General features: G+C 42.8%; 1 protein-coding gene across 5 annotated transcripts in view; it reads left to right on the plus strand.

The window, feature by feature from the left end:
- The first annotated feature begins 650 nt into the window (after window positions 1-650).
- Window positions 651-15096, plus strand: part of im:7150988 (Golgi-associated plant pathogenesis-related protein 1) — a 32342-nt gene continuing 17896 nt past the window's right edge. Inside the window, exons 1-2 of one of the 5 annotated variants that reach the window (XM_041194195.1) lie at window positions 651-814; window positions 9468-9548. In XM_041194195.1, coding sequence (XP_041050129.1) covers window positions 9518-9548 — 31 coding nt within the window. In that variant the 5' untranslated portion in view covers window positions 651-814; window positions 9468-9517. The remainder of the gene's footprint in view (window positions 815-9467; window positions 9549-15096) is intronic. The other 4 variants (XM_041194191.1, XM_041194193.1, XM_041194194.1 and 1 more) reach the window with 4 other exon arrangements.

A 15096-nucleotide genomic window follows, 5' to 3' on the forward strand; every position in this document is an offset into this window, starting at 1 on the left:
TTTCAAGATGCGGAGGGGTATGTACTGGATAGATAGTGAGAAACTGTTCAACTCAAGAGAACATCAAGAACTAGAGAACGCAGATTCAAAATATTTGGCAAAAGGAGCAAATGTGATGTGAGGAAAAATTTTTTCACCCAGAGGGTGGTTGAAGCCTGGAACAAACTTCCTGAAAGGGTGGTGGAGGCAGGTTCAATCGAGGTATTTAAATTGGATTGCTACCTGAAAAGAGAGAATGTGCAAGGTTACAGGGATAAGGCAGGGGAATGGGACTAGATGGAATGCTCTTTCAGAGAGCCAGTGCAGACTCAATGGGCCAATTGGCCTCCTTTTGCTCTGTAAAGATACTGTGGTGCATAATACAAGCCTGAAAGCACTGGGGAGACATGATAACCCAGTACAGTTCTGCTGCCTCTGTTGTGTTGCTGGCATTATGTGGTACAGCAGTCTGCTTGACACTGCTCACAGAATCACTGATTGCATCAATAGCACAGCTACATTTTCTTCAGAGCATTGCTGTTTGATTGGGTAAACAAACATCCTCTGCAGCTGGTCATCAGCCAACCAGAATTCAATGTTCAGTGGTTAAAGCAGTTTCAGAATATCTGCCTTGCTGTTGCAATTCTTGCCATGAGTCTTTTTATAGATCCTCCTCATCAATTGTTTCCATTTTACATTTCATTTCCACCTTGCAAACCAACAGGATCAGTACAAGATACCTTGTGGGTCCAGTTATTCAGGTCGGTGCTCTTGCATCCAATTGCCAGACTGATAGAAACATACGCTTCAAGGTCTGTACCCCTTGTTAGCACAGGTAAGCAGAGAATACTTAATACTGTCTTTTAAAATTTTAAGTCAATCCACTTGTTCGGGATATTGGAATGTATTAATAGAACCATTCAGTACATGGAAGGAGAACATTCTGTCATTACACTAGTTGTTGACTAGACCACATCTGGAGTACGTCGCAATAAAGGGTTCAGAGGAGAGCTCCGAGAATAAGCCATAGTTTAATTACTCAGATAGGCTTAAGGAGCAGGGTCCTTAGTTTAGACCTGTCTAGATTTTAGAGGGAAGTTGATAGAGATGTAACAAAATGAAAGGGCTGGATTTTATACCTGGTGACAGATTATTTCAATTTAACTGATCAGGGTAAACCAGGGAACATGTGTTTAAATTATGTGAGAATAGGAATTGACTGGTTATTAGGAGATTCTTCTTTTCCCAGAGAAGTGTGAGCCTCTGGGAAACTTTGCCAGCTGGTGTGCTTGGTGCTGACTCTCTGGATGTCTTCAAGAGGGAGCTGGGTGGGTTTCTGACCAAGGCAGAGATCATATAGAAAAGTGTCTGTATTGATAACACTTGGACTGTATGACCTCCTGAGGGGGTCAGAGAGGAATTTTCCAATTATTCTTTTCCCCTGTTGACTCTTGGCTTGTTTCTATTTTCTTGCCTTTCTCCCAGGAGATTACAAGGCTTTGGGCTGGGGCAGGTGAGGGTGCCTGGTCATAATGCTACAGCTAACATGAATGTGGGGTAGGCTTGATGCACCAGCTGGTCTTTTCCAGGCAAGTTTGAATGTTCTACATAGAGGGATAATGCTGGTGCTCCAGAGTTTTTTGCCCTGTTCCTGCTGTATTCTTTGCTGGTGTTGCTTTCACTGTCATGTGCCTTGCTGTCAAAACTTTTTTTAAATTTATTCTTTCACGGATTGTGGACATCTCTGGCAAGGCCAGCATTTGTTGCCTATCCCTAATTTCCCTTTAGAAGGTGGTGATGAGCCGCTGAAGCCCATATGGTGTAGGTACACCCACAATGCTGCCAGGACAGGAGTTGGCCATCGGTTTTCATTCACTCAGACATACATATTTTATTTACGAGTGCATATTTTTCAAGACAACATAATATTTACACTGGGTAGGAATTTACAAGTTCAGTCTTTCAGGTGGTTTCCTGGTATGTGTGGAACATCCCAGCTCCGCATTTTCAGATTCTTTGTCAGGAACCTCCTTTTCTGGAGCTGCCTGAACATCAGGTGCTTCAGTGGGCACTTGCAGTTCTGTATCCTCAACTCTTACAGGAACATCAGACATGTCTGTCCTGGGTCGAGTACCCTCAACAGGAAATGCAAACCCGGTCATGATCACTGGTGGAACCAAATCTTGATGATTTGTCTCTCTCTTTCTTAAATGGTCCATATGTTTCCTGATGATCCAGCTTTCCACCTCCATGTGGTTAGATAGAGGTCCAGCCACTGTACTTAATTCACCTGGTAACCACTTTGCTCCTTCTCCAAAGTTCTTCCCGTATACCATCTCTCCCACGGTAAATTTCCTCTCGCAACTATGCCAGCCATGTCCAGTTTCCTGGCTTCCCTGACTCCTTTCCATCTTCCCCTCATTTTTCAGCTCAATCTCATCCTGAGACGCCATTTCAGCAATAACTCCATGTGTGCGGTAATGCTGTAATGAAAACAAAAGCATGCTAGCTTGATTGCTAAGGAATCGCGAATTAGCTTTCTCATGCTTGCCTTGAACGTTTGAGCCGCCCATTCAGCCAGTTCATTTGAGGAAAGGTGGTACGGTGCAGTTTTTACATGAATGATACTGTTGAGGCTGATAAATCATTGAAACTCAGCACTCGTAAATGCCATGCTGTTATCAGAAACGACTACTTCTGGTAGTCCATGAATGGCAAAACTTTGACGTAGTTTCTCAATTGTAGCGGCTGACATTGGTGACTTCATCTCATATATGTCCAACCATTTTGAATGGGCATCGACAATCGTCATCCATCCCAGGCCCCCATAGATAGCTGCGTGCTGTAGAAATTCAGGAAATTCCTGGGTGTGCACTATGTAATTCAATTAAAAGTGGCTCCCTTCCCTTTGGAGGAACTATCACTCATACTCCCACAATAAGATGCCATCCTGACTGGTTATTTCATGTCTTCTGTTGAAGTACAGTTTCATTTCATAGATAAGGGCTCCTGTGACCAACCATGCAGCACTTATTCTCGTTCTTGAGATAGGACTGGGTCCCGACTTGTCCAGTCTCTGATCTGTTGAGCACAGGAATCTAAGAAATTTAACAGTAAAACATGTTCCTGTGGAGCTGGGACATGCTCATCATTTTCTTGTAAAGGCAAATGACTAAGTGCATCGCCATTTGCGATTTGATTGCCAGGCCTATGTACGAAAGTGTATTCGTATGCTGCCAGAATTAAAGCCATTCGTTGTATTCTTGCTGAGGTTATGGATGGTATAGTCTTGTCCTCACTAAACAATACTAGCAATAGTTTGTGGTCTGAAACGATTGCAAAATGGTGGCCATGTACATACTGGTGAAATTTCTTGACAGCAAAGATAATGGACAGACCACCTTTTTCTATCTGCGAGTATCATTTTTCCACTGTGGTGAGCATTCTTGATGCATAACCTATTGGCCATTCGTGCCATCATCCATCTGAGTACAGAGAACTGCTCCCACCGTTATGACACAGCCAATGGTAAATGCTGAGTTCTTCATATCCCAAAGGGAAACTTGAAACAACTGCCACAACTTGTTTGGCAATTTGTATAAATTTCGAGATGTGTGCCTTGAATTCAGTTGCAATAAGACCACCAAGTCTTATAGGTTTTTACAAAACTAGATTAAACATTCTTTAAAACATGCATAGATCTACAAATTACTATTACGATAACTTTAAAATCCCCTATTTAATCTGACTCCCAGTTACACTTTTGTTAAGGCAACAATAAGACACATAGATTTTAAAAGACCCAGGCAAAGAAACATGATACCCTGAACCAGTCAAATTCAAAGTAAGTTTTCTTAACTTCAGTCCTGTGAAGACAGCAGCTTGAGGCCTAGAAACATAGATGCTGAAGTCTTTTCACACTTGTTAGATCTTAGAAAATGTTTACCCATACACACAGCCTTTGCTCCTTTATACATATTTTCACCTTTGAATGCAAATACCCATTGTTTCACTATGTCTTTGGACTTCACCTTCCTGATAATAAAAATCTCTCATAGCACTAATTTTTACCAGTAATCTTTGGGAAAAATAAACACAGTTTCTAAACTTCACCTGGCTAGGTGACACATTTCACCCCCACTTTGAAAACAATCTAGTCTGGTTTATTTAAAAATGCAAATGTCCTTTTACACCTTACATTGTAAACTTTCCCTGCGTTTACATCAAAGCCTTCAGACCAGCTGCCTTTAATCCAAATAAGTCTCTCTCTCACACACAGACACACTCACAGTCACACACACAGACACTGATACCACTGACAGTCACACCTTCCCCTTCCTCAACCCATGCTTTCTCCTTGGCTGTGTCTGCATTCTGGGTAAAACAATCCAGAAATTCCTCTCAGTCCTTTCTGTTTTGGAGGCCAGGATTTTCTGATCCCACCAACAACTGGCATCATCACGGGCAGAACTGGAAAATTTGGAGAGCAGCCAAAAGTCCGTTGACTTTGTGCGGCAATTCAACGGGAGCAGAAAATCCTGCCCGCAGTGTCTTTAATTCACATTGCTGTTCAATCACTCTCAGCTGGAGTGACTGAAGGCAAACACAATTCCTGCAGAATGGTGGCATGATAGTAATATCACTTGACTAATAATCCAGAGGCCCAGGCTAATGCCATGACTGGGTACAAATCCCACAATGGCAGTTGGTGGAATTTGATTTCAATTAATAAATCTGGAATGTAAAGCTAGCCTCAGTAATGGTGACCATGGCGGCTATCATTGATTGTTGTAAAAACCCATCTGGTTCCCTTTGGGGAGAGGAATCTGCCCTCACATGACCTGCTCTGGCATACATGTGATACCAGACACACAGCAATGTGGTTCACTCTTAACTGTTCTCTGAAATGGCCAAGGAAACCATTTAGTTCAAAGGCCTTTAGGGATGGGCAACAAATGCTGGCCTTGCCAGAAACACCCACAATCCATGAAAGAATGAAGAAAAAAAAGATGTAGGAAACAAGGCAGTCGTCTTGTCCACAAACTCCCACATACTACAGCCCTAACACAATGCTTGCCCTGCTATCTCTTGTCATTTTATTTATTTGTTTATTGATAGCCTGATTTAAAATTAGGTAGATAGTTTTGTTAAAATAAACAAATTGCTCACTGTTTACTGAACCTAGAGCAAAAAAACTCACTAACCAATCACCAACATGTTTTTTTATGTGATGTCATCAGGTCCAGAAGTTGTTGACCCCAAGCCTAATGAAAGCTACTGGGAAATCTCACGCTTTTTTTGAACTTAGTTTATGTTTCTTAGTTCCTTCTCTTTGGTCATTACATTATTAATGTTTTTAGCCTCTGTTAGTCTGTTTACCTGTAAACAAAATATTTCAAAAACTAACTGACAGATTTCAAAGATATTGGTACATAGGTAGGGTATGGCCCATTGAAGCAACACCCCACACCAGACCTGAGGATTGGGAGCACTTTAGAATTTAGCAAAGGAGGACCAATGGATTGATTAAGAAGGGGAAAAAAGAGTACGAGAGTAAGCTTGAGGGGAACATTAAAACTGACTGTAAAAGTTTCTATAGGTTTGTGAAGAAAAAAAAATTGGTGAAGACAAATGTAGGTCCCTTACAGTCAGAAACAGGGGAATTTATAATGGGGAACAAAGAAATGGCCGACCAACTAAATACATACTCTGATTCTGTCTTCACAAAGGAGGACACAAATAACATACCAGAAATGTTGGGGAACACAGAGTTTAGTGAGAGGGAGAAACTGAAAGAAATCAATGTTAGTAGGGAAATGGTGTTGAAGAAATTGATGGGATTGAAGGCCGATAAATCCCCAGGGCCTAATAATCTACATTTCAGAGTACTTAAGGAAGTGGCCCCAGAAATAATGGATGCATTGATGGTCATCTTCCAAGATTCTATAGACTCTGGAACAGTTCCTACAGATTGGAGGGTAGCTAAAGTAACCTCATTATTTAAAAAGGGAGGTAGAGAGAAAACAGGGAATTATCGACCAGTCAGCCTGACATCAGTAGTGGGGAAAATTCTAGAGTCCAGTATAAAAGATGTAATAGCTGAGCACTTGGAAAACAGTGGCAGAATCAGACAGAGTCAGCATGGATTTACAAAAGAGAAATCATGCTTGACAAATCTACTGGAATTTTTCGAGAATGTAACTTGTAGAGTTGATGAGGGGGAGCAAGTGGATGTAGTTTATTTGCACTTTCAGAAGGCTTTTGACAAAGTCCCACATAAGAGATTAGCGTGTAAGATTAAAGCGCATGGGATTGTGGGTAGTGTATTGAGATGAATAGAAAACTGGTTGGCAGACAGGAAACAAAGAATAGGAATAAATGAGTTTTTTTCCAAAGGGCAGGCAGTGACTATGGGGTACCTCAGGGATCGGTGCTGGGACCCCAGTTATTCACAATATATACTGAAGATTTAGATGAGGGAGCTAAATGTAATATCTCCAAATTTGCAGATGACACAAAGCTGGGCGGGAGGTTGAGCTGTGAGGAGGATGCAGAGATGCTTCAGTACGATCTGGACAAGTTGAGTGATTGGGCAAATGCATGGCAGATGCAATATAATGTGGATAAATGTGAGGTTATCCACTTTGGTAGCAAAAACAGGAAGACAGATTATTATCTGAATGGTTATAAATTGAGAAAAGAGAATGTGCAAAGAGACCTGGGTGTCCTCGTACACCAGTCGCTGAAGGTAAACATGCAGGTACAGCAGACGGTAAAGAAGGCAAATGGTATGTTGGCCTTCATAGCGAGAGGATTTGAGTACAGGAGCAGGGATGTCTTGCTGCAATTGTACAGGGCCTTGGTGAGACCACACCTGGAATATTGTGCGCGGTTTTGGTCTCCTTATCTGAGGAAGGATGTTCTTGCTGTAGAGGGAGTGCAGCAAAGCTTTACCAGACTGATTCCTGGGATGGCGGGACTGACATATGAGGAGAGATTGAGTCGATTAGGATTATATTCGCTGGAGTTCAGAAGAATGAGGGGGGGATCTCATAGAAACCTATAAAATTCTAACAGGACTAGGCAAGGTAGATGTAGGAAGTATGTTCCCGATGGTAGGGGAGTCCAGAACCAGGGGTCACAGTCTGAGGATACAGGGTAGACCATTTAGGACTGAGATGAGGAGAAATTTCTTCACCCAGTGAGTGGTGAGCCTGTGGAATTCACTACCACCGAAAGTAGTTGAGGCCAAAACATTGTAGGTTTTCAAGAAGGAGTTAGATGTAGCTCTTGGGGTGAAAGGGATCAAAGGGTATGAGGAGAAAGGAATAGGCTATTGAGTTGGATGATCAGCCATCATCATAACGAATGGCGGAGCAGGGTCAAAGGGCCGAATGGCCTACTCCTGCTCCTATTTTCTATGTTTCTATGCTTCTATGAAGAACTGATTAGTTTTTGGTGAAGATGTGGATCCAGCTCCTGGAATTTTTTAAAGGATCTGTTAACTTTGTGACAGCGGGTGAATTGGCTTATTTTTAACATGTGGTGGGTTGTTTATTTATAATGTTGTTGATTGTTTTAGAATGTTGGGGATTGTCTCAACTGCTGTGGTGGAATTTGTCACAACTGTCAAAGCGTGAGCAGGGTTTTCAGAGCAGGTTGTTGAATGTTGATTGGCCTAAAGCCGCCTCCATGAGAGGGAAGCTCTTAATAAAAAGATTTATTTTTTCAGCATTGTAGTACTTAGACCTACAAGAGCAGGTCAGAAGCTAGGAACCCTACAGTGAGTAACTCACCTCCTGACTCCCCAAAGCCTGTCCACCATCTACAAGGCATAAGTCAGGAGCGTGATGACTAACTCTCCACTTGCCTGGATAAGTGCAGCTCCAACAACCTTCAAGAAGCTTGACGCCTTCCAGTACAAAGCAGCCCCACTTGGTTGGCACCACATCCACAGAACATTCACTCCCTCCATCACCAACAAACAATAGCAGCAGTGTATACCATCTACAAGATGCACTGGAGGAACTTTCCAAGGCGCCTTAGACAGCACCTTCCAAACCCACTACAACTACCATCTAGAAGGACAAGGGCAGCAGATACATGGGAACACCACCACCTGGAAGATCCCCTCCAAATCACACATCATCCTGACTTGGAACCATATCACCATTCCTTCAGTATCGTTGGGTCAAAATCCTGGAACTCCCTCCCTAACAGCACTGTGGGTGTACCTACACCATATGGACTGCAGCGGTTCAAGAAGGCAGCTCACCACCACCTTCCCAAGGGCGATTAGGGATTGGCAATAAATGCTGTCCTGGCCAGCGAAGCCCACATCCCATAAATGAATATAAAAAAGCTACAGGGAAAAGCCTCAAGGGAGAGCTGCATAATTGTAATATTGCGGAGTTAATACAGCATGGCAGTTATGGGTTCTACTGAGTGCTCTCTTCACTTTGTTTAGTCTATTTATTTAGAGGTAATTGCCTTTTAGTCTGGTTGAGGATTTTTTGTTTGATATTTGTACATACTCATTTGCACTAAAACACAACAGAATTTTAAATACTCACTCCTCAAGCTTACACAAGCAAATACCAGTATTAAAGTAACAAAGAACCACCTCCTTCCACCTCTGCACTGAATACCCATTCTCACCAAATTCTATACTTCCCACTCTGTTCACAATATACTCAGTTGCTGTCTGTGATTACACTATGTGCTGCAGCATGTATTAAATCTGACAAATAAGATGTGTGATCCAGAAGGTCTTGCAGGGATTGATAGTTTGGACATCATCAGTGCCACTGAGAGATGGTAGAATGACTCCAATTAATAGAATAGATTTGAAAGGATTGAAATAGATAGAAGAAACCACGTCAGGAGAAAAGGGGGTGGCTGTCTGTATAAACTCAAGTATTGAGGTACAAGTAAAGGAGGATATCAAAAAGGAAAGGGCAGACACAGAATTACTTTGGGTAGAATTAACAGATGATAAAAGAGTAAACAATTACTGGGGGGGTTGTTATAGACCTCCAGACCAGAGTGCCTAGAACTGTAGGATAAATTAAGGAAGACGATTGATAAAGGACCAACTATAGCCGTTGGAAAGTTTACCTTACCAGAAATTGATTGGGACAACAATGTCTTTCCTGGTGAAATATGAGAAATTTACAGAGTTAATCTAATCCTGTTCTATGAATCATTTTGTAATAAGCTGACACCTTGAACTTAATTACAAGTGATCTCAGACAAATCTCCCAGACAAAGGCGGGTGAGGTTTTAACTGCCAAGAAACTCATAAGGGGTGAAAAAGAGGCATTTAAGCCATGAAGGCAAATGGTACAGAATTAAGGGAAATGGTGAAAATATTTTGCAACAGATATGTAATTGGTTGGCTGACAGAACCGAGAATGTGGTGGTAAGGGGAGTATAATTATCACCTGTGTCCTGTGCCCTTTCTAAATCCGACCGTTGTTGCCCTGCAGGTTATTTCACACAGACGGTTTGAAGGAACTCCAAGAAGAGCGAGCTCAGCATGGCATCTCATGGTAAAGTGGTTCCAGCCGGTAACATCACCAACCAAGGCTACTTTACTAAAAATATTCTGTCTGGATTGCATTTATTACATTTCCACCACACTTTGTGTGAAGAAATACTTCCTGACATCACCACTGAATGCCCAGAAGGGAAAAAACAGTTTGGGCCAGTACTCTTATTTCCCAGTTTTTACTGTTTTTTTCCTTCTGGGTGGCCCAGCTCTGACTTTAAGGTTATGCTCCCTTGTTCTGGTCTCTCAGACCAGACGAAATAGTTTCTCTCCATCTACCCTCTAAACTCATTCAATCATTTTAAAGGCACCGATTAGGTCACCCCTTAACCTTCTAAAGTCAGGGGAAAATGAGACTAGTCTGAGCAACCTATCCTCACAGTACAACCCTTCAGCCCCATTTCCATTCTAGTGAATCTGAGCTGCATCCCCTCCGACAATATATCCTCCCTGAAGTGTGGTGAAGGAGACCAATGGCGGGTCAGCCCAAGGAGAGATTATTAAGACACCTGACACACCAGGAAATGGCTGGGCCTCATTGTCTAAATCTTGTTTTCTGTAAGAGATATGAGAACAATGAGTGGAGTTTAACTGTCCCAGCCCAGCAGAAACTGGATGATTGGTAATTAAATACAAGCAGATTATTAACCCAATCGCATCACGTTCATTTCCTGTTTATCTTTGCAGCCCGATGACCACTCTCCATTGGTTGGAGTCATACCTAGTGTAAAGGAAGATGTTTGTGGTTGTTGGAGGTCAATCATCTCAGAACATCACTGCAGGAGTTCCTCAGGGTAGTGTCCTAGGCCCAACCATCTTCAGCTCCTTCATCAATGACCTTCCTTCCATCATAAGGTCAGAATTGGGAATGTTCGCTGACGATTGCACAATATCCAGCACCATTTGCAACTCCTCAGATACTGAAGCAGACCATGTCCAAATGCTGCAAAACCTGGACAATATCCAGGCTTGGGTTGACGCTGGTCAAAATCCTGGAACTCCCTTCATAACAGCACTGTGGGTGTACCTACAGCACATGGACTGCAGCAGTTCAAGGAGGCAGCTCACCACCACCTTCTCAAGCACAACAAGAGATGGGCAATAAATGCTGGCCTAGCCAGTGACACCCGCATCCTCTGAATGAATAAAAAAAATACAAAAAAAATAGACCAAAGCCTCATAAATTTTGCAAATTGAGTCCATTAGGTCGAGGACCCTGATACAATTTTACCCAGGCCTGAGTGTGGAGTCCATGGGGGTCCTTTCCCATGAAGCCGGTCAGCAGATAGAAGAGACACTGTCAGGTAAAATAAACCTGAAACTTTCTCTTGGGGGAACCAGGAGGAACAGGATTGTTCCCTGGACTCTGCCTATTTCCCTCCCGGGAGGTCCTCCTGAAAACTCACCAATTACGTCGAAGACAAAAGGTGGCCACGAGCCATGTGATCCTCTTCACCTCAGCCACTCTGCTCCTTCACATCTATTTCAGATGGGAAATGAACTGACACCATTTAAAAGGGGCCCAAATGTTAAAATATTCAGGGCCTGTATCTTTGCATTTCACAATCCACCCTCTCTGCCCAAATCCTGCTCTGGGTTAAAAAACCAGTGGCTGTTATGGGACAGCAACCCAACCCAACTGATGCAAGTATGGAGTTGGGTCAAGGGACCATTTTTTTTTTGGAGTGTGTAGTGATTTATTCAAGCCACTTTAAATATATTTTCACAGTCAAACATGTGTGGCCCAAATGACATAGGGTCAGATGATGTAGAATCTGTATGGATAGAGTTGAGGAACTGCAAAGGTAAAAAAAAACCATAATGGGAGTTATGTACAGGCCTCCGAACAATAGTCAGGATGTGGGGCACAAGATGCACCAGGAGATAGAAAAGACGTATAAGAAGGGCAAGGTTATAGTGATCATGGGGGATTTCAATATGCAGGTAGACTGGGAAAATCAGGTTGGTAGTGGATCCCAAGAAAATGAATTTGTGGAATGTCTACGAGATGGCTTTTTGGAGCAGCTTGTGGTGGAGCCCACTAGGGAACAGGCAATTCTAGATTTAGTGATGTGTAATGAGACAGATTTGATAAGGGAGCTTAAGGTGAAGGAACCCTTAGGAGGAAGTGACCATAATATGATAGAATTTACCCTGCAATTTGAAAGGAAAAAGCTGGAATCGGATGTAACGGTTGAATAAAGGCAACTACAGAGGCATGAGGGAGGAGCTGGCCAGAATTGACAGGGAGATGAGCCTAGCAGGAAAGACAGTGGAACAGCAATGGCAGGAGTTTCTGGGAGTAATTTGGGAGACACAGCAAAAATTCATCCCTAGGAAGAAGAAGCATACCAAAGGGAAGACGAGGCAACCATGGCTGACAAGGGAAGTCAGGGACAACATAAAAGCTAAAGAGAAAGCATACAATGCGGCGAAGAGCAGTAGGAAACCAGGGGATTGGGAAGCCTACAAAGACCAACAGAGGACAACTAAAAATAGAAATAAGGAGGGAGAAGATTAAATATGAGGGTAAACTAGCCAGTAATATAAAAGAAGATTGCAAGAGTTTTTTTAGATACATAAAGGGTAAGAGAAAGGCAAAAGTGGACATTGGGCTACTAGAAAATGACGCTGGAGAAGTAGTAGTGGGGAACAAAGAAATGGCGGAGGAACTGAATAGGCACTTTGCATCAGTCTTCACGGTAGAAGACACAAGTAACATCCCCAAAGTTCAAGAGAGTCGGGGGGCAGAGGTGAGTATGGTGGCCATTACCAAGGAGAAGGTGCTAGGAAAACTGAAAGGTCTGAAGGTGGATAAATCACCTGGACCAGACGGATTACACCCCAGTGTTCTGAAAGAGATAGATGAAGAGATAGTGGAGGCGTTAATGTGATCTTTCAGGAATCACTGGAGTCAGGGAGGGTCCCAGAGGACTGGAAAATCGCTAATGTAACTCCCTGTTTAAGAAGGGAGTGAGGCAAAAGACAGGAAATTACAGTCCAATTAGCCTGACCTCGGTCATTGGTAAGATTTTAGAGTCTGTTATTAAGGATGAGATTTCAGAATACTTGGAAGTACATGGTAAAATAGGGCAAAGTCAGCATGGTTTTATCAAGGGAGGTCATGCCTGACAAATCTGTTAGAATTCTTTGAGGAGGTAACAAGTAGGTTAGACAAAGGAGACCCAATGGATGTTATCTACTTGGAGTTCCAGAAGGCCTTTGACAAGGTGCCGCACAGGAAGCTGCTCAATAAGATAACAGCCCATGGTGTTAGAGGCAAGGTACTAGATGAAGGAACTGAGGGCATCCTGGCAAAGTTTGCAGATGATACAAAGATAGGTGGAGGGACAGGTAGTATTGAGGACGCGGGGAAACTGCAGAAGGATTTGGACAGGTTAGGAGATCGGGCAAAGAAGTGGCAGATGGAATACAACGTGGGAAAGTGTGAGGTCATGCACTTTGGTAGGAAGAATAGAGGCATAGACTATTTTCTAAATGGGGAGAGAATTCAGAAATCTGCAGTGCAAAGGGACTTGGAAGTCCTAGTCCAGGATTCTCTTAAGGTTAACTTGCAGATTGAGTCGGTAGTTAGGAAGGCAAATGCAATGTTGGCATTTATTTTGAGAGGACTAGAATATAAAAGCAGGGGTGTGCTGCTGAGGCTTTATAAGCTCTGGTCAGACCACATTTAGAATATTGTGAGCAATTTTGGGAGCATATCTCAGGAAAGATGTTCTGGCCCTGGAGAGGGTCCAGAGGAGGTTCATGAGAATGATCCCAGGAATGAAAGGCTTAACACATGAGGAACCTTTGAGGACTCTGGGTCTATACTTGATAGAGTTTAGAAGGATGAGGGGGGATCTGATTAAAACTTACAGAATACTGAAAGGCCTGGATAGAGTAGACGTGGAGAAGATATTTCCATTAGTAGGAGAGACTCGGACCCGAGGGCATAGCCTCACAGTAGAGGGAAGACCTTTAAGAACAGAGATGAGGAGAAACTTCTTTAGCCAGAGAGTGGTGAATCTATGGAATTAATTGTCACAGAAGGTTGTGGAGGCCAGGTCATTGAGTGTATTTAAGACCAAGATAGATAGGTTCTTGATTGGCAAGGGGATCAAAGGTTACGGGGAGAAGGCGGAAGAATGGAGTTGAGAAACCTATCAGCCATGATTGAATGGTGGAGCAGACTCGATGGGCCAAATGGCCTATTTTCTGCTCCGATGTCTTATGGTCTTATGTGGAAACTTTCAGTTTGCAGATCCACAGATTAGAGGGAACATTGATTTGGGTATCTCCTGGGCTTTCTCAGAGTGTTCAATGAAGCCTGGTTTACACTGTCCTTCAAAGCAATCCACAGACTAAGAGTTCTACAGATGCTTTCACTTTAAACTGACAGCAACACAGTGAAAAAACAATAGAGAGAAACAATGAATATTCAACACAGTATAATTGTTCTCTGGCGTTAGGGTTTCCAACTCTGGAAGTTTAATCCCGCAACTTCCCACCTCCAACAGCCCGGCCCCCACAATCTCATCACTGATCACCCAACATGTCCAAAATTATGGCACATCACATTCTCATTGGAAAGTGGACAGGTTCTTTGTTGATTGGATGACTTTTGATAGTCAGACAAACAGCCTTTTCGTCCATGGTCAATGTTTTATAAATAATAAATTAAGTGTTAAAAGAAAATGAAAATGCCATTGTTTATAATGCCCAATCTTTTTTCTCCCAGGTCTCTTGCAGCAATGCCCAGGAGTTTAATCTTGGAAACTCCGAGACAACTCTGGGGGGTTGACAACCGGATGGAGTATGAGTTTGACTATCCCTATCACTGATGCTGCTGCTCCATTAATTGAAATTGGATGCAGATCATTACATTGATGAGTAATTTCCTTGATGTAACTGCAGACACTGACAGGCACCCAATGGAACATCAATGAATTCCCATTCACACAATGCAACTGAATCAGGCTTCCATTATCTGATACCATAGATAGTAGGGGTGAAAATACACATGATGGGAGACGCAAAACAAGTGGAGCTTGTTTAGTGTCTCCCATATGACAATGACTATACTTCAAAAAGTATTTCCTTAGCTATGTCACTCAAGGAATTGAGTACAACAGTCTAGGCGTACACACCATTGGAGTACTGTAGTGCTGCACTGCTAGATGAGCTGCCTTTTGAATAAAATGTTAAAGTAAGGCACTGTCTGCTCTGTCACGGTGGATGTAAGAAAGCTAATGACACTCTTCTGAAGAAGAGAAGGGCAGCTCTCCCTGGTGTCCTACTTAATAGTTATCCCTCAATCAACATCACAAAAATAGGTTATCGCATCGTTGTTTGTGGGAGCTTGCTGCACAGGGTTTGCTTGCAACGTATCGGACATTACAACAGAGGCTGTGCTTCAAACATTACTTCATTGGCTGTAAAGCACTTTGGCGTGTCTGGTGGCCATGAAAGATGCTTTTTTTATTCTTTCAGGGATGCGGGCGTCGCTGGCTAGGCCAACATTTGTTGCCCATCCCTAATTGCCCTTGAGAAGGTGGTGGTGAGCA

Source organism: Carcharodon carcharias, chromosome 8 (assembly GCF_017639515.1).
Source record: "Carcharodon carcharias isolate sCarCar2 chromosome 8, sCarCar2.pri, whole genome shotgun sequence".
In the NCBI taxonomy this organism is placed as follows: Eukaryota; Metazoa; Chordata; class Chondrichthyes; order Lamniformes; family Lamnidae; genus Carcharodon; species Carcharodon carcharias.